General features: G+C 41.7%; 1 protein-coding gene across 1 annotated transcript in view; it reads left to right on the top strand.

The window, feature by feature from the left end:
* Positions 1-4,005: 4,005 nt before the first annotated feature.
* LOC105917844 (baculoviral IAP repeat-containing protein 6) overlaps positions 4,006-20,637 on the top strand; it is a 30,516-nt gene continuing 13,884 nt past the window's right edge. Inside the window, exons 1-12 of the mRNA XM_036134876.1 lie at positions 4,006-4,154; positions 4,257-4,444; positions 5,602-5,910; positions 7,111-7,210; positions 7,397-7,611; positions 7,720-7,928; positions 8,501-8,853; positions 9,651-9,870; positions 18,578-18,714; positions 18,803-18,940; positions 19,382-19,509; positions 19,603-19,734. Of these exons, the coding sequence (XP_035990769.1) occupies positions 4,373-4,444; positions 5,602-5,910; positions 7,111-7,210; positions 7,397-7,611; positions 7,720-7,928; positions 8,501-8,853; positions 9,651-9,870; positions 18,578-18,714; positions 18,803-18,940; positions 19,382-19,509; positions 19,603-19,734 (2,013 nt within the window). The 5' untranslated portion in view covers positions 4,006-4,154; positions 4,257-4,372. The remainder of the gene's footprint in view (positions 4,155-4,256; positions 4,445-5,601; positions 5,911-7,110; positions 7,211-7,396; positions 7,612-7,719; positions 7,929-8,500; positions 8,854-9,650; positions 9,871-18,577; positions 18,715-18,802; positions 18,941-19,381; positions 19,510-19,602; positions 19,735-20,637) is intronic.

Raw genomic sequence — 20,637 nt, 5'->3', positions numbered from 1 at the left:
GTGTATATATATGTGTGTATATGTGTATATATATGTGTATATGTGTATATATATGTGTGTATATATATATGTATATATATATGTATATGTATGTATGTATATATGTATATATATATGTATATGTATGTATATGTATATATATGTATGTATGTATATATGTATATATATATGTATATGTATGTATATATGTATATATATATGTATATGTATGTATATATGTATATATATATGTATATGTATGTATATGTATATATATATGTATATGTATGTATATATGTATATGTATATATATATGTATATGTATGTATATATGTATATGTATGTATATATATGTATATGTATATGTGTATATATATATATATGTATATGTATATGTGTATATGTATATATGTATATATATATATGTATATGTATATGTGTATATGTATATATGTATATATATATATATGTGTATATGTATATATGTATATATATATATATGTGTATATATGTATATATATATGTGTATATATGTATATATATATGTGTATATATGTATATATATATATGTGTATATATATGTATATATATGTATATATATATGTGTATATATATGTATATATATGTATATATATGTGTATATATATATGTGTATATATATGTATATATATGTGTATATGTGTATATATATGTGTATATATATATGTATGTATATATATATGTATGTATATATATGTATGTATATATATGTATTTTTTTTATTTATTTTTTGAATATGGACAAAGCACATTAATGAACATCAGTATAAAAACAAATGTAAATATGCCGGATTATAGCTACAAAGCTAGTTTTCATCCGTAGTCCCTATGCAGGCAAATACATAAGAAAGAACATATAGTATACAATATAATCATAACAAGGAAAATGTTAAAAGTTTAGTGGTCACATGACTGGTTTGTTTTCATCCATAGTTTGAGTTGAGCTCTAAAGCTGATCAGTGTAGGGCCCTCCCGTATGTGTAGAGAAAGACTGTTCCATATGTTAGTGGCTCTCACAGAGAGTGTTCTGACCAAAAGTTGTTCTTCTGTGAGGGACCTCACAGTCTCCTCTGGAGGAGGCCCTGGTTCTCAGGCCACTTAAAGTCTTAGGTTTGAACAGGGTAGACACAGGAGGTGGAGCTAGTCCATGTAGCGCTTTATAAATGAAGCATACATACTTAAAATTTATAAAATTTTCAAAATTTAAGAGATTGTACTTGTTCAAGATATTACATACATGGAAAGAATTGGGTTTTTGGTCAAACACTTTAAGAGATTTTTTGTACAGTGATTCAATTAATTTTAAATTGGTAACTGTGGTGAGAGACCAACTTGTGATGCAGTATTCAATGTGAGATAAAATCATTGAGTGGAGAACCATTCTAGCAGCACCAAGTGTTAAAAAGACCTGATTTGTTTAAAATTTTTAAAGTTAAATTTGACAGTATTGGCAAGTTTTTTTAATATGATTTTTGAAAGACAAAGTGGAATCAAGTATCACACCGAGGTACTTGAACTCTGTGACAAGTTGTAATTCTTCTCCTCTCAAGACTACTCCAGAGCTTTTTGTTTCTTTTGATTGCTTTGAGAACATCAAACAGACCGTTTTTTTGGAATTGAGAAGCAAACATGATTTAAAAAGCCAGTCATTTACTTGCTCCATGGCTAAGGTCAGAATAGAAGCTGCCTCTTTAACACTCCTTGCATGAGTATAAATTACAGCATCATCTGCATACATTTGAAAATTTACATTATTACATGTTTTGGGAAGATCATTTATGTACAGGGAGAATAACAGGGGACCAAGTATTGATCCTTGCGGTACACCGACAGAGACATCCAAGACCGATGATTTTATACTGTCAATTTTTACACATTGTTTTCTTGAGGATAAATATGATTTAAGCCACTGAATTGGCTCTGACGAGAAATTGAAGTCTGACAATTTTGTTAGAAGAATTTCATGGTTGACATATATATATATTAGGGCTGGGCAAGTTAACGCGTTAATTTCGCGTTAACTCATTAGACTATTAACGCCGATATTTTCTTTAAAGCGCGTTAACGCATGTTGCTCACATGCTTTTATTTTGTGAAGGTCTGTTGCTGCGGTGTAGGGGTTTGAATCAGAATAGTAGGTGGCGATAATGCGCCAATAACCTCGCTGTCAGCCAAACCTCGGATTCAGAGTAAGAAAGGTGCTGGCCGGAAAAAAACAAAGCCGACATGCGGAAGGCGGTGTTTCCCGCAGGAATAGCGTACCGCGCACGTGACGTCACCGTCTCAAGAGCAACGCCCCTTTTGCCGCTTAGGTAGGGCACACAGGTAGAGAACGCCCGTAGCAACCAGCTATTACACGCGCAACAGAAACAGCGATATGACCGACTTTATAGCCGTTAAACTTTCCCAAGACGATGTCCCAGGCGCACGGATTACTGGTCGCACTGTCGAAGAACACACCAACCTTCAGCTCAAACGATGGCTTGAGTGTCGAGGGCTTAAAAAACCGGAAAACGGGCCGAGTTGATCGAACGGTAAGCTTTGTTTGTTTTTTTTCCTGGGCGGAGGTCATGGCGTCGTCGGCCGTTTTTTTCCTGTTTGTAATCACCGTCCAGGGATCGGTATATGTTTAATGTTTGTCTTATTTGAAATGTTTTCGAGTAAGCTATCCTGGTAGCAGGGTATCATGTTAGCGCCTGCTACCATGATAGCCTATATGCTATCATGGTAGCAGGCGCTTCATTATTAACATGTCGGCCACCAAAATACTCTTACCTTGACTTGATGTCTCTGGAATTGGGTCAGGATGTTCTTCGGTTGTGCCCTTTCCTCCAACAAAATGCTTGCTACATATGTACTTGAATTTGGTAACTTTTTCCGGGTTGAACTGTTGTGTAGGCTGACCGCACCGGTGTACCCAGCGCACACATTTCTCCTTGGCAGTCTTGAAGAAAACATCCTTCATATGCGGCCGATCAGCGTACCTCGAGTCGCTGTTGCCCGTTCCATAGCAACAATGTTTAAAAACCATGGTCTTAGATTTGGAAAAAGCAGTCGTTTTACCGAGTAAAACCAAGGGTAACGCACGTCTCTTTTACAGCGAAACAGCGGCGGACTATGCAAGCTTGCCCTACTGCGTACCACGTGATGTGACGTTACGTTTCTAAAAATAGCTCGCTCGCGGTACGCTATTTGCTTAGGCGAGGCGGTGAGTTGGCGAACGGAACAAGTTTTGAGCGGAGCGGAGCCTGCATCGACGCCGTCGGTGAAGTCGCTTCTCGCTTCAAAGTATCCATGTATTTTTGCCTGTTTTTCCCTGCCATTCACTATATGCACGCGAGAAAGCAACAACAAAAAACCGCGTGTTAACGTCAAATAAACGCAAGCAACGCAAGCATATCGAGTTAGCAGCATTTCAGTTTAAAGTTCTTCCAGCATGGAATATGACAGAAACAAGTTAGTTGTAACCACTGCCAAGTTAAACTTTGGTATTGAACATAAAATGGTAATGCTGCTCCCTGCTGTTACCTCAGAAATTGCGTGTTTTTGGTAGATTTTATCCCCATAAAGAGAATTCCCTGTCAGTGGCAATAAGCTTTAATTTATTATTATTGCTATTTTTTGTTTTACATGTTTAAGTTGAGCTTTACACTAAATATGTGTTACTGATAAGTGCTACAAATGTTACAACACTTTTGTTCATATGGCAGCAGAACATTAAAATAAAAGTGCTCTTTACACTACTTTTGAATTCATTCTTAGAGTTTGTAAATACAATGAGATTAATCGCGATTAATCAGGCAAATTATGCGATTAATCGCGATTAAATATTTTAATCGTTGCCCAGCCCTAATATGTGTATATATATGTGTGTGTGTGTGTGTATTCCCTCTGGGATTATTAAAGTATGTCTGATTTTGAAATGAAAATGTGGAAAAGCTAGACTTAACATTATGAGCTTGTAAGATGTAGGACGTGGATGTCTTTCAGGGAATGGAAAGGTGAGCAGTTCTGCAGCAGCAGAGGGGAGCTTCACAGCTCTGACTGGACTCCTGGAAGTGGAGCCTTTGCACTTTACTTGTATATCCACCAGTGATGGCACACGCGTGGAGCGAGATGACGCCAGCATATTCACTGGTAACTCTTCCTTGTTTTGTTTTTTTTTTTACCAAACCTCTGTTCAATGTGTAGTTTTGGCTTGCTGTCTGTTAAGCTCGTGCTTGTTCTTTGTAAACCCAGTGAGTACATTTGGTGTGACTCCAACGGTGGCTGGCCTGTCTACGGGGTCGGTCGGTGAGGCTTCAACAGCTCTGAGCTCTGCAGCTCAGGTGGCCCTGCAGTCACTGTCTCACGCCATGGTCTCAGCTGAGCAGCAGCTGCAGGTCCTGCAAGAGAAACAGCAGCAACTGCTGAAGCTGCAGCAACAGGTGAAATTCTGACTCTCTACAGAATAATTTAAAACTAATAGTTTAAAAAATCAATCGAGGTCAAAGGAGAGGAATCCGGTGTGCACAGTGAATGGAGTTAAAAACCTACATCCTGGCTGCCATAACGGCTTATTTTTATACAAATTATAGTTGAGCTAATATAAGGCTGTCAGACTGTGCATCCTAACAGATGTTGCTAAGATGACAATGTTGCCATCAAAGCCTAACCATGCTACTATTCCAGAAACCATCACAGAGCATGTGCAGGAAACCACTCATACTTGTCAGACTATGAGGCCGAGGGGTCTAAATCTAACCATTACCAGTAAATAACTGACCCTAACCTAGACCTAATTGCCACCTTAGTCCTAGACTTAACCCCAAGGCCAACAAAAGGTCCTCACTTTATGTCAAACACACACAAAGATCATGGACTAAAGGCTGTTTAGTAAAGGCTCACTAAAGGAACAATTCTAATATATAAAAATCCCAGTCTTGCGTATTTGGTTTTAAAACTGATAACTAGTGTTGCGCCAATGGCATTTTTTGGTGCCGATACCTGGCTGTGCAGTATTGGCCCATACCGATACCATCTGTTTGAAATTGATGTGTGTGTGTGTGTATATTTGAAGAACTGCATACTACTGAGGGTAGTAGAACTTTTTATTGCCTACCTGGAATGGGTGACAATAGCTGAATAAACGTTTGGCTCTCAAAGGCCAAAATAGTGCAACTTTCATGAACTTTTATAAAATGTATAATAGTAGTCAGGAGGTAGAAGGCTGCGTTCAAGTGACATCCAAACATCAACATGGTATGGGTGCCTATTTGTTGGTACTCGCTGATACCGATAGCACCATTTTAGTGCTGGATGGGAGCCCCGTCCCATACTGGTACCGCTATCGGTGCAACACTGCTGATAATGACTGAACATGATCACCTATGTTGCTTGGTATCCTTACCACTAAGGACAACTCAAAATAGTAGCAGTGATGCCATTTTAACTTTCTGAACAAATTTGAAAAGTGTTAGGGAAATCATATCTACAATTATGCCAAGATATAAATGGTTTGAAGTTATTAGACCTCCTTTCAATTTTCTTCTCTGTAATGCCTTCATCGTGACTGATTAAATATCCCTGTGTTTGCTGAGAGCAGAAAGCAAAGCTGGAAGCCAAGCTCCATCAGACCACCTCTGCAGCTGCTGCTGTCGCTTCTGGAGTCGGACCCATCCATAACTCTGTGCCTTCAAACTCGTCTGCTCCGGGCTTCTTCATTCACCCTTCAGATGTCATCCCACCAACGCCTAAAACCACGCCCCTCTTCATGACCCCTCCTCTCACACCGCCCAATGAGGCGGTGTCTGCAGCCTTCAGCGCGGAGCTGGCTCACCTCTTCCCTGGTTCCATGATGGACCAGGGGCCTGTCAACATGGCTGCACACAAGAACCCACAGAAAGCCAAGCCGGTCAGTCATTTTTGCTGAATGTCAGATCATTTGGCCTTTAAACACGCAGCGCTGGTTGCTAGAGTCATATACCCCGTTTCCACTCCCCCCTTTTTAACCGAGCTGAGACCAGTCCGAGCTCGGTAACTGAGATAACTATCGAGTGTAAATGGAACGCAAACTGAACTGGACCGAGCCAGACACAACCGGACCGCGCTAAATCTAGACCAGTTCCATGGGTGGCTTCGGCTCGTTTTTTTTCTGGCCCGGTTTTCTGATAACAAAGAGCGCATGAGCAGACCGCATCATCTCCTTACAGCCAGCTGACATTTCAGACATTCATAATAATACTAGCTTCCCTACCGTGCCACACGGTTTCCAGTGATGATTCTGCTTAGCAGTGTGATGAAGCTCAGCGTCTGTCGTTGTGACCGGTGTCTGTAAATCCTGATTAGATGTTCATTTGTCTTGTCCACGTCCCAAAAGCCCACTCTATCAAGTAAATTCACCAAAAGTTGTAGTCTTCGCCTGACTCTCCGCAAACGACGACGTTTCACCAAACATAACATCCTGAATGTTACGGGCGCCACCCTTTTGATTTGCCTTCAATTCCAGAGAGCAGTAGTACCGCAGATCGTCACTAGGAGGCGAGGAGCCAAGGGACCGAGATAGCGTGATGTGTAAACGTCGTCAGAACCAAGCTCGCCTTGGTTAACTGAACCGAGCTCAGCATAGATCGGTTTAACAAGGGGAGTGGAAATGGGGCTAGAATGTAGCAGGAAAACAACAGTCTGCATCCTTTGCTTCCAGACAAATAAGTAATCAATGTACAAATCTGAGAAATGGCAATACTGATATGAACAGCAATTTATCATCATCTACAACCAAGGCTAATTTTACCATTTGCTTGGGACTATTGCATAGTGAATATTCCAGTTGTGTTGTCTTTCTCCTTGATAGTTCTTCTAAACTCCTAATTTCTAATGAGCTCACTTGCTCCCTCATCTCATATTTAAAGTACAGCAAAAGTTGACAGGATTTCTTTAGCTGTCAGTTGCTCTGTGTGGTCTAAGATGGGTGACCTGCTTTTGTCGTGAACTTTAATTGGCAAAAAAGGTTCACTGTAGTTTACTTTCCCGTTCCTAAGCAGCGTGCTAGCTGCTAGCTTTAAGCAAAGTAAAAGCGTTCTTCGTGCTGAAAGCTGAATGTTTTGTGTTGCAGAGCCCGTTGGGCAGTGGTTTAGCTCTGGCTATTTCTCAGGCATCTCACTTCCTGCAGCCGCCTCCACACCAGTCCATAATCATAGAGCGAATGCACTCTGGTAAGTCTTGCTGAGTACTATGATTAAAGATAACATTAGACATAGAAGTCATTACTTTTAATATTAATTTGTCCTCACAGCGTTAAGTTGTGATATTTCCCTGCCTACATGCAGTTTGTCATATAATGATTTCATCGATCTTACCTCTCGGTCGTTGTGAACTTCTTTTTGTGTTTTTCTCACCAGGGGCTCGGCGGTTCGTCACTCTGGACTTTGGCCGTCCTGTCCTGCTAACCGACGCCCTGATTCCGACCTGCGGAGACCTGGCCTCTCTCTCCATCGACATCTGGACACTGGGTGAAGAGGTGGACGGTCGCAGGCTGGTAGTGGCCACTGACATCAGCACCCATTCGCTAATTCTTCATGACCTTCTGCCACCACCCGTCTGTAGGTTCATGAAGGTCAGTGTCTGTACTCTGGCGAGAATTATGGCATGGTCAGCAGGACGGAGCAACGCCTTAGTCCATGGTTACCCTTGGCTTCCTGATTTATCCAACCTCTTCCTCCAGATAACAGTGATTGGACGCTACGGCAGCACCAGTGCACGAGCAAAGATCCCATTAGGTTTCTTCTATGGCCATACTTACATCCTACCTTGGGAGAGTGAACTTAAACTGATGCACGATCCTCTGCGGGGAGAGAGTGAGGCCGCCAGTCAGCCAGATGTGGATCAACATCTGACCATGATGGTAGCTCTACAGGAGGACATCCAGTGCCGGTAGGTCAAGGGAGGTTTACTTTTCTGGGCTATGATTTACTACTCCTAAAGGTTTGTTTACATTGTGAGATTATCAGATACAGTAGACACAAATTCTGTCATAAAAGAATCCTAAGAATATTTGCGGATGTAAGCTTGGTAGTCTGTGGTTATTCAGTGCGATAGATGCATTCACCACAAGTTGAACTCTTTCCTAACCAAAGATGATTCTGTAAAATTGTCAGAAAAGTTCATGGAAATGACTGTGTGGCTGCTGCTGTGAGCAATGTCTGATTCATGCCTTATTTTGTCCATCTATGAAAGCTCCTCTTACTAATCCTGTTCTCCCACCCTTTGGGGTCCAATGCTAAGCACACTAACATCTGAGACTTTCTCTCCATAAAAGTCCTGCAGTCTCGTATCTTCCATTATCCAGTGACCGAAGTGATGCTTAAAATGTAAAAGTGGCTCGCCCAGTGTCACATGTTCCAACTCCTGTGATTTATTTATTTATTTTAAATTGCCCAGTGTGTCCCAGACAATAGGGTGGAACTGTGTTAATTCCTGAAATCTGCTTGGTTCTCGTTGACCAGGTACAATCTAGCCTGCCATCGGTTGGAGACTCTTCTTCACAACATTGACCTTCCACCTCTGAACAGTGCCAATAATGCCCAGTATTTCCTACGAAAGCCAGACAAGGTGGTGGAAGAGGACCAGCGGGTTTTCTCAGCCTATCAGGATTGCATCCAGCTGCAGTTACAGTTGAACTTGGCTCACCATGCTGTCCAGCGACTGCGAGTATCACTGGGCGCCAGCCGAAAGACGTTACCCAAGGCTAATGACCCGCAGGCCCAGGGGCTCGTTCACAGTTCCTCCACTGAGCAGCTCAGGACAATCATCCGGTACCTGCTGGACACGCTGCTCAGCCTTCTGCACTCCAATAACGGTGAGCCTGGGAGCTTGGCACTGCTTAAGCCAGCAGCTCTCATATTAGTGGGGTGCACCCTGGGGCGGGGCGCACCCTGGGGCGGGGCGCACCCTGGGGCGGGGCGCCAAGGTATGTTGGAGTGGACCAGAACACTCCTGCTTTTTTCTCCTGAAAATACAGGCATGTGTCACAATTAAAAAGGTCCCCCCCCCCCCACCCCCCGGTTTGGTCTGTACCTGCAGACAGTAGTATACGTAAAAAGGGATTCTCAGTAATCCTAACGTAGCTATGGCTGTCTGGAGATTAATAATATTAATAAGCCCCTAAAAAAGGCTCTCAAAGTTAACGAAACTGTAGTTTGTCTTTAATATTATAGGCTTGGTATTATTTTTGCCATATCTTGGTCTATAGTTGGTCAATTTTAATGACGGTGAGGTTCATGGCCAGCTACAAGGAACATATGCCGACTGTCCAGAGAGAGTTTAATCTTTAGTTTTCCCTGTAGGGAGGTGTCATTCTAAGAACCTTTTATATTGCTGTTAATATTGTATAGTTAAATTTGTGGCAATATTGAAAAATGATAAACCATTGTTATATAATGTATTTAACAGTTATAAACTGCGACGGGATTTTGTTGGGATGGGGGCTGAAACGTTTTCATTCTTCAAAGGGTGACGCAACAAAGACCTTGGAGAAGCACTGGCTTAAGCATTGAATGTGCGGACTTGAAATAATGAGCATATTTTGTAAGCTTAGGTTGCTGCTTGTCCTTGATGGGACACATTTGATTGACTGATTTGTTTGCGTGTTGTCAGGGCATTCTGTCCCCTCGGTGCTCCAGAATACCTTCCATGCCCAGGCCTGCGAGGAGCTTTTCAAGCACCTCTGTATTAGCGGGACGCCTAAAATCCGTCTGCATGCCGGACTGCTGTTGGTGCAGCTCTGTGGAGGTGAATGCTGGTGGGGCCAGTTCCTCTCCAACGTTCTGCAGGAGCTCTACAACTCTGAGCAGCTGCTTATTTTCCCCCAGGACAGGTAGGAGCTTGTTTCTGTTATTTGTTTGCAGTTTTTTTTTTGCTTTGGATACATGAATTATACACTATTTAGGGTTCTTCCTAGTTAAGAGCAAAACATATTAATTACAATCTGATAATATTGCAGCTTTATTAATTAAAGCAACACTATTAGGTAGGGGATCTTTTCTGTCTCTCTGGTAATTTTGCATTTTATTTTCTGTAGTGATCAACTACAGGAACCTGGTTGCTACAGGTTCCTACTTTGTTCTGCCCTAATAGTCAGCATCAGCCTGGCTCCACAATAACCTGTGTCATCATTGGCCCCATTTTCCTCCAGTAGCTTTACGAGCAAATGGAAGTAATGGAGGGCCGCAAACTGGTTTGTTTCATTGCTTCACAGTTTAGGAGGCGACAGCTGATTACCATTTTCCTGGTTTCATTTTTACTGCATTAGAACGTCACTCAGTTGCGTCACTCAGAACTGTACATCTGGGAAGCGCATCTTGACGGGGGAGCTCAAACCTACAGAGTGCTGTAATTGAACTTTCCATGTCCACGAAGCTAATATTTAAATTGATAGCGTTAAATTATAGCTGCTGGTCGTATAATTAGAATATTATGAAAAGGTAGATTTTTTTTTCAGTAAATCTAGTGAAACCTGTATATTATATTCTTTCACTCTACACATATTGATATATTGCTCTGCTAGATTTCTGAATGGGTTTTGTTTCACAATCCTCTCCAGGGTGTGGTCATCCCTGTTGCTTGGATACTTGTTTTCTACCACATCTTTTTCTTCCCTTCACTTCTATATTAATGTGCTTGGACACATAGCTCTGTGAACAGCCAGCCTCTCTAGCAATGACCTTTTGTGTCTTGCCCTCCTTGTCAAGGTATCAATGGTCGTCTTGGACAACTGTCAAGTCAGCAGTCTTCCCCATGACTGTGTCGCCTACAGAGAGATCATTTAAAGGCCTTTTCAGGAGTTTTGAGTTAAATGTTTTTTTTTTTTACCAAACTTCTGTTCAAGTGTGGTACCAGGTGTCTTCAATATTGGACCTTTTCACAATATTCAAATTCTCTGGTATACTGAATTTGGGGTTTCATTAGTTGTCAGTTCTAATCATCAAAACTAAAAGAAAGAAACACTTGAAATATATCAGTCTGTGTTAGGGCTAGACTATATAGAAAAAAAGCATATTGATAAAATAGAAATATTAGGGCTGGGCAACGATTAAAATATTTAATTGCGATTAATCGCATAATTTGTCTGATTAATCGCATCGTTTTTACAAACTCGAAGAATGAATTCAAAAGTAGTGTAAAGAGCACTTTTATTTTAATGTTCTACTGCCATATGAACAAAAGTGTTGTAACATTTGTAGCACTTATCAGTAACACATATTTATTGTAAAGCTCAACTTAAACATGTAAAACAAAAAATAGCAATAATAATAAATTAAAGCTTATTGCCACTGACAGGGAATTCTCTTTATGGGGAAAAAATCTACCAAAAACAGGCAATTTCTGAGGTAACAGCAGGGAGCAGCATTACCATTTTATGTTCAATACCAAAGTTTAACTTGGCAGTGGTTCCAACTAACTTGTTTCTGTCATATTCCATGCTGGAAGAACTTTAAACTGAAATGCTTGCTAACTCGATATGCTTGCGTTGCTTGCGTTTATTTGACGTTAACACGCGTTTTTTTGTTGTTGCTTTCTCGCGTTCATATAGTGAATGGCAGGGAAAAACAGGCAAAAACACATGGATACTTTGAAACGAGAAGCGACTTCATCGACGGCGTCGATGCAGGCTCCGCTCCGCACAAAACTTGTTCCGTTCGCCAACTCACCGCCTGGCCTAAGCGAATTCCTGCTGGAAACACCGCCTTCCGCATGTCGGCTTTGTTTTTTTCCGGCCAGCACCTTTCTTCCTCTTTGAATCTGAGGTTTGGCTGACAGCGAGGTTATTGGCGCATTATCGCCACCTACTGTTCTGATTCAAACCCCTACACCGCAGCAACAGACCTTCACAAAATAAAAGCATGTGAGCAACATGCGTTAACGCGCGTTAAAGTAAATATCGTCGTTAATAGTCTAATGAGTTAACGCGAAATTACCACGTTAACTTGCCCAGCCCTAAGAAATATTGATCGATATCGGTGATTATCAAAAAATTCAAAACATACATTTTAAGTGCAGCCATGTCCATTTTATGCTGTAGCTTAGTGAGTTATTTTTAGATAACGAACACACAAACAGTGAATTTGAACTCAACCCTTCATTCAACCAACTTTTTACCAGAACTGTAAGTTTTAAAAAAAAAGAACGTACTCTGAGCTGTTTGAAGCTTGGCGTTCGAGCATTCCTGGGTTGGGAGTGGAAATGAACCACTCCCAATGACTGTAGTCTAAACCTCCATGATAGGCTAGAATGCAAAACAAAGGAAATTTGTTCTTCTATTGAACTTTTTATTGACCTTTTTTTCTATTGAACTACACGTCTGACGATTGACATATTGTTACAGGGAACTCTCATAAGATTGGCTGTGGAACCACAAAGTAAACTCTGTCTACACGCTGCAGTGTGTAGCCGGTGTAGAAGTATTTCCAGATCCAGGTTTGAAAGGAGGAAATCTTGACTAAGAAGTTGTTGATGGACAGGACCGATTGTTTAGGGAATGTTACTTCCATCCCTGGTGACAAATGGGAGTGATTTAGGTTAATTTTACAGTAAATATCTTACTTATTGCTCTTTTAAGAGCCACACAATAAAGAAGACAATAACCAAAGAATTATGTTGATTTATATTTACCTGCTCTACAAAACAAAAATTAATTTGAGTTTTAGTTTAAAATTTAACATAAATAAATTAGTCAGATTTCCTGTTGGTAAGGAATGTGTAAAACACTGTAGAGCCAAAGTTAAAACTGTTTTTCGCTCATTTGCTTTATTAAAAGAAGTTCTCCCAGTTCCCAAATTATTTTAGGCTCAGTTAAAAAAAAAAACGTAATTCTTTTTGGTCTAGCAATATAAGAACAGGATTTGGATCAGTATTTCTTTGAAAAGACTTTTTATATTTAGCTAATTGTAACAAATGAATGCAAAACAGATATTAATGTGCAAAAGGTTGCATTTGAGTGAAAGTCTTCATTGGGATGGGGTCCTATGTACTATGAAATTAAAGATCATTTAAAAAGTGTGGTTATTAAAAGATGAATACCTTGTTTTGTAGCCAACATTTTCAATAGTAACAACATAACCTGTCTGTGATAATTAAAAAGAAAAGGTTTCCATCTGCATCAGCCATCTGTGCCGGAGGACCTAATTTTTCTTGTAACGCTGTTTGGGCGGTACACAGAATCAGTCCAGTGGCTGCAAATGGACCCTGGGCCACACTCTGGACCCGCCTGCTCTGACACAACAGTATTAGTGTATCTAGTGTGGGGTCGTTGGACATTTCGCCTTCTATCTGCCTCATGGAAAGAGTCTCAGAGCTGCACTGAGGTTTTCTTTGTCGGCTAATGATTGTTGCATATGTGACTAGTTTAAAACTTCTAGCAGCAGTTCATTGTTTGTCAAGTGAGCAGCTCTAGTAAGGGTAGTGGCTGAGTGCCTCTGATATTTCAGAGTGGATGGGTCAGTTTATATAAATCTTGACACAAGTATCTCTGAAAAATTCAATTTGTCGTACTGATTATTTTGTCAGCCCTACAAGCCACTTGGGAAGGTGGCAGAATATGTTGTGACTACAGGGAGAGCTACGACTCTGCTATCAAAACGTCTGGGTAGCTGCGTAGCACAAAGATCAGCGCTCTTTCTCATAGCAGAAAGAACACTGGCCTGCTGCACTGACCTCCACGATTTGTTTGTATTCGGGGATGTCAGCGACCATGGCAGCAGACTAAAAGAAGTCAGGGAATGGCCAGAGGTTGCACTTTTACTATTGGGACCTCTTCTGCGTACAGAAGATGTAGGCTTGTCCAGGGGGACTTCTGAATACCATCAAGCTCAAGCAGTGGCCCTTCTACATTAAATTGCACTAAACACAGTAAGGGAATTATTCAACTTATTTCTATATTTCTTGAGCTTGTAAAAAATAGTTAATGTAGAAACACTACAAGACAACAGGATGTAGCCTATAGTTATTAGGCTATATTATTTCTCCTGTAAAGTTTTTCTTTTCCTGGTTTGCCAGTATGGATTTGCCAGTATGGAAGAAGTACAAAACCTCTTCGGTTGTTTTATTGAAATTCAACAACTCTGCTAATGTCAGAGAATTTCTATTTTGAATAAAGCTTGGTGTGAGTGTAAAGAAGCGGGGCGTGGTTGGGGGCGTGGCTGACTTGACCCTGGAAAATAAATCTTTGTTTCCTACCTTTTGATAGGACAATATTAAGTTTATTATATAAGTTTATTTATTTATTATAAAAGGTAAATACAGATTATCATTATTCTATCCATGTTTGTCTCATTAGTGAACGAGGCAGAGTTTCATCAAACCTATACAGTCCAACATTTTTCCCTCAGCTGCCACACTTAAAGCACTCTGGGGTTCACGCTGCGTCTTTACGCTGATCCAGCTGCTGGATAAACAGTGGGGAAAATGCATAAATGAAGACTGTAAAGGGCTCCTTTAGAGGAGAGAGAAGGAAAAATGGGTCTGAGCTAAAGCCCCTGATGTTACAACTTCCTTAAAATGACCCTTAAAAGTGAGCACCTAATATGTAATGTAATTTTGCGCACCTGAATTCAAGCGCAAGGAACCACGCCCACCGAAACACCGCTGGTTCTGTGTCGTTAAAAACAAGAGCATGAAATACAGCTACTGACTCTCCTATTGATTTCAACTGGGACATTTTGGTACGAGTGAAAGGACATTAAACGTAGTGATTCACGTTTTGAAGGCTGGCCGCTGATAAAAGCACCTGGCTCCGAGAGGGGGGGGCGCAGTAAGAGCGGTGAAGCACAGAGACATAGCACACGTAGAATAAATAAGAATGAAACTTATAAACACACTAATTGGCGTTTTAGAATGCATCTGGTTAGCAGATCTGTTTTCTGATCCAGCGTGCAGCCATGACTGGTTCTGAATGATGGCTTTATCTGGGAGCCGCTCTCCCCCCATACCTCCTGCTCCGCAGAAGGAGGAGTTTAGACTGAGCTCTGGATGGACAGAGCTGTGAACGGGTAATCCACAGCCCAGGTGGGTTTTGTAATTTATTTGGTACAAACATTTACTCGCCATGTGGCAGCTAGCCCTCTGAAATTCACTCGCCAAACGGGAAATTTACTCGCATTTGGCAACTGGTGAGTGTTAATTTCGGACCCTCGGTGTTAACCTAAGCTCGTTTTATACTGTTTGTGTGATGAACGATCGGGGCTTCTTGCCGATCAAGAGCCCATCAGCGCTGATGTGTCTGTAACAGTTTCTCTGCCTTTAGTAGATAAGTAACTTGAAGTATACTTGTCTGTTTCATGCGTCTTGTATCCAAAGTAATATGTAAGTGGGGGTCGCCTGAAGGGTACAAAAGAGCTGGGTCCACTGAGGGTGTTTCACCGCTGACAGGGTGCGGTAAATCCTAACATGAGTCATGGTTGGATTGTTTGATTTTCAGCCCATATAAACGGTGCATTCAGAATACTTTTAATCTGAACACTTTTTAATCACATCTGGGAAAGGTACGCACGTAAAGAGCTCCAGTCATTAACCAGCTAACAAGCTAACAGCCGCATTAGACGAGCTACCAGACTGATGCTCAGGCGGCACCTGAAGCTCAACTTGGGCCGCACAGGACTCCACCCACAGCCAAGTGCTCTTCGCGTTTCCTCACTTTGAAAAAGAACAAACGTTTGATATAGTAACGACTTATCCTGCTAATCGTGTAACACAACGAATCCATAATTAAATCCGTTGTCAACGCTTTTGTCGATTTCGATTCGTTGTTGCAGCCCTAATTTTAACGAATTAACCACAAGCAACAAAATTGGCCTGTAGATAAATGTTTGTAAACAAGGACTATTTAAACAAGACATCTAAATGTTTTAATTAATCATAATATTATTATTCAACAGAATAGCTTTTAATTGAATTGGGCATCAATCCTTGTTGAAAGTGCAACCAACAAACAAATGTATGTATTAAACTGTTTGACCGGTCTTTAATGCTGTGCTGAGATTCCTGAAGGTTTCTGATAAAACAGTATGATTATCTAAACTAAAACAAATGATAAAATTACATTTTCTCACTGTTGCAACTCTCTTCCCTTCCATGTGGAGGCAACCCCACTTTAAACATATTAGTGACACCTAAAGGACGTTTCTTATCCCTTAATTGTTACATAGACAAACATTGCAGATCTATGCGATTTGGAAATTGCGTCTTTTAAAATTGCCATTATATTGGCGATTAATTGTGCAGCCCTAGATGATCCCATGTAGGGAGTGTTTGCTAAGCTTCAGTCATGTTGCTCGGTCCGTTGCGGGTCTGGCTGACTGGACTCACGCTGACATCAGTCCCTCCAGTAGGACTGCGGTCACACAGTTAAAGAAACAGCGGTAAAAAAACCACAGTGGTTTATTTTACACATGCTGATCCTGTGGACTTTTTCTCTTTTTCACTCATATCTTTCTCCTTTCTTTGCAGCGTCTTTGCTACTTTAACTCACACCAGTTTCTTTCTAGCTTTCTTATTTTTCTTTATTATTATGAGGGGCCTTTTTATATCTCGCAAAGTATCAAATTGACTCCGACTGATGTTGTAGTGCACCACCTGCAGCTGTGAGCGTGGCTTTGCGCATCACAGCGGCCGTGTTTTATTACTGGCTAGAAAAGAAAGAGAGAAAAAAAAACAGTTTGATGACTGACTGGTGCGGCCTGAAAAAGACGGAGCGGTTGGGAATCCTCCCGAACCTCTCTACCCTTGGCGTGTCTGACTTTAGCCACTAACTCCGTTCGACACCTCCACTGTAGAGTGGATCCCCCGCGCGCTCGTTTCCCGGTCCATTTGAGAGACCCAGAGGTGAAGTGCTCCTCATGAACTTCCCTCTTGTCATCACAGCCTCCAGCCTGTCACCCTCTGTGAGCAGTACAGGACTACAGCTTCTTCTCACAGCAAGCAGGGCGCCTGCAGCTCAGAATCAGTAATACTTCAATGATCCCAGAGGAAAATTTTTGTTTCAGTATAACCGCCATCACATACATCACAAACATTCTAGGGGGAGACGATTTACTGAGGCCATGCTGCTAAGGACACTGGTGCCCACAGGGCGCTGCCATTACTCCGTGGAAAGATAGTGCCCACGATAGTTTAAGGAGAGGAGAAAAAAAAGACAGATGCATCACACCCTATCCTCTCACCGTACAGTGTGAGATATCCGGGGAAAAAAACCTCATGCATGAGAAGCACAAATATAACGAGACACATATAGCAGAAGGTAAACATTGGAGACTAGTCGTGTATAAGTTTATCTGTTTTTTTTGTGGGGATCAGTTATGAGTGTGTGTTTGGATGAAAGTTTTTTATATTTCCACGAAACGCTCTCCAGAGGCCATTGTCCTTGATGTTATCAGCCGGCCAACAGTTCAGGAAGCATCCGCAGATGTCAGTGGGGGAGGAGGGAGCAGAGGAGAGTTCTGAGCTCTCTCGTCATAACAATTCTGGAGTGTTGGAGATAGGGGAGGCATAATCCGAATACTTTATTTGTTATCAAGACAAGCTGCACTGACTTTCCCGTCAGCTTTAAGTCTTGCTGGCTCCAAATGGAATCCAATATTCCAAATTGTTGGGCTTTTCTGCGTTTCACATCCAGATTTTATCCCATCACCCCTTGAATTCAACCACCGAAGCCAGTCTGCAATCCAGTGCAGCCCGCTTTCGGCTCTGCTCCTCCACCTTCCAGATCTGTCTGTTCACTGTATTTGCTGATGCATCAAAAATCCAAAAAGTACAAATCCAAGTATCGTAAATCCAAACATGCAAACGTTTCAATGTCCAGGAAAGACAAAGTCGGGGGTGGTACTGGCACTTGTAGCGAGCAGATTATTTTAAATTTCTTTTCTTTTTTCATTTTAACTGCTCGTGCCGCCCCCTATGTGTCACTAAAAAAAGTGCTGCCCAGGTCAGCTGCCCGGATCACCCGTGCCAAAAACCACTACTGGGCTCAAGGAGGCCTAAAAGGGAATGTAGCACTTTTGGGACTGAAGGGCGTCAGTGTGCCCCTAGAAAGAGCGGAGTTCTACTTTTATGTGAAAAACCTCAGCTGTCAGGGAATTTCTCAGCTCTCACAGACCAGATATAACTACCACATGACAGACTCAAAGACTTTAGTAACAGCTCACTTGCTAAAGCTAAGCTGTGTTTATTAGCTTCCTGTCAGAAATTGCCGAGAAGCAAATCAAGAACCAAGCAGAAATATATTTTCCTGTTTTCAGGTGCAATAAATGATTCATCATAAATGTGAGAAAAATGCTGAATAGATCTTTTAGCCAGAGTTGTGAAGGTAGAGCACCATGGCAAACCTTAAGTGCGTTGTGAATGAAATGTTCAGGGTCTAAACGGGTAATAATGAGTTTTTTAAGGGTCAATTATTTTGTCTATGTCGATACCAAAGTAGGGGAAAGCCTGTTGGCCAGCCACTGAGGTAACAGCAGGCTGTAGAATCTACAACAGCAAAGTGAACATTTTTTTGTACACTCTGTCATTAAATGATCCTTTGGTCTTGGCAGAGTATTCATGCTCCTGTCCTGCATTGGCCAAAGATCCCTGAGTAACAGTGGTGTGTTGGAGGGTCTCCTAAACCTGTTGGACAGCCTGCTGTCCCCTCTGCAGCGACCGCAGGCTGCGTCTCAGCGCAGGACTGAAGGTAAAGCAGGTAAAGCGCACACACACACACACACACATTGTCCCACATGGTGCAAAATGAGGTGCAACAACGGGTTTGTTTTCTCCAGGAATTTTAGACATTCCCATGATCAGCTGGGTGGTGATGTTGGTTTCCAGACTCTTGGACTATGTAGCCAGTATTGAAGACGAGGCCTCAGGGGCGAAGAAGAACCTTGGAGGGAAGGAAAGAGACAGGCCTGTTACCGGTAGATACATGATCTGTTCCATTTTCAGCCTACATAGTACTGTCAAGTCTTTTAGTGTGAAAGGTCTGCTGTTGAAATGTTCAGAATTCATACAACCCACACTACCGCATATCTATACTAGTCCAATCTTCATTTCTTGGGTAGGAAAGGGAGCTGAGCAATAATCATCCTTGAATCATAATCAGAAATACTTTATGAATCCCAGAGGGAAATTACTTTTGTTAGACGCTACAGATATTCAGATATACAAACCTGTCTGTCTGTCTCTAAATCCTAATAAAGTGATAGTGAAATGACTTGGAAATGGGCAAAGTATGTTTTCTTTCTTTCTTAGTGTAGGGCCCTTTTTTATCTTTGCTCCTGTATTGAAGGGTGGCTAAAACGGCTCCACTGGTAGTGTTACTCACATTCTTTCATATGTTTTTTTTCTCTGTGTATCAGGGATCCAGTGGAGTTTTATTAACAACACTCTTCAGTCTCAGAACTCAAACAGGACAGCTAAAGGTAGCAGCAGCCTGGATCGGCTCTACTCACGGAAGCTCCGCAAGCAGCTCGTTCATCACAAGCAGGTAGACCTGTTGAGCTCCAAAGCCTGAACAACTGGGGAGCATTACATGAATGCATTTGTAGTGCTTGTTTTAATAGTGCCTGTTTTATTGCAGCAGTTAAATCTATTGAAAGCAAAACAGAAAGCTTTGGTTGAGCAGATAGAGAAGGAGAAGATCCAGAGCAACAAAGGCTCATCATATAAACTGCTGGTGGAGCAGGCTAAACTCAAGCAAGCCACGTCTAAGGTAAGATGTTTAGCCATGGCTATTCTCTACTTTTTAACTCCTCAAATAAAGACTTCTTTATAAGTCATGATGTTTGTGAGACTGACTTCAGATGTCACTAATGATTCACAGTTAGAAACGTTGGGTTACTTAACGTAATCCCTGGTTCTTTGATAACAGAGTGAGGTGTTTCACTATGGGAATCGCCTTGGCGTGACCAACTACGGAAGCTCCAATGACATCACGTCTGTCTGTGACAGACAGGTTGAGCCGTGACCGTGGCTCCACCACCAACTATATCACGGCCAACCTACCTGCCTCAACTCATTCTAGGCAGGTTTCTTTCCGTGACCATGCAAGAAGGGATGTGTTGGTGAAACACCAGAGATATAGCATCCACAACCCAGTGTGCTAACCTTTGGCGGGAAACAGGTTTGCCCTTATGAGCGGTAGCCCAAGACACAAACAGATGGTCAGCTCTTCTAAAACAGGCTGTCCTGTCCACATAAGCTCTTAAAGCTCTCACTGGACATAAGCAATGAAGCTTATGCTCTTCTGCTGAAGAAAATGGGGGTGGATGGAATGCCAGTAGTTCCACCATCGAACACCTGTATGATGACTCCAACACCTTTGGCACAAAAGCAGGTTTGGGTCTCAAGCACACCTTAGAGAACCCGGGTGCCCACTGTAAACAGGCCGGACTGACTGAAAGTACATGCAACTCACTTACCCTCTTAGCCGTGGCCAACGCTAAGAGCAGAGTAGTTTTCAATGAAAGGAACTTTAAGCCAACACCCTCCAAAGGTTCAAAGGGATGATGACAAAGGGCATCCAGCACCAGAGTGAGATCCCATAATGGCACCAAAGGCTTAGAAACTGGCAACTTACGTCGTGCCCCTCTCATGAAACGACACACTAAGGGGT

Source organism: Fundulus heteroclitus, unplaced genomic scaffold (assembly GCF_011125445.2).
Source record: "Fundulus heteroclitus isolate FHET01 unplaced genomic scaffold, MU-UCD_Fhet_4.1 scaffold_926, whole genome shotgun sequence".
NCBI lineage: Eukaryota > Metazoa > Chordata > Actinopteri > Cyprinodontiformes > Fundulidae > Fundulus > Fundulus heteroclitus.
The sequence above is the reverse complement of the archived record's forward strand: the minus strand, read 5'-3'. Positions and strand labels throughout refer to the sequence as shown.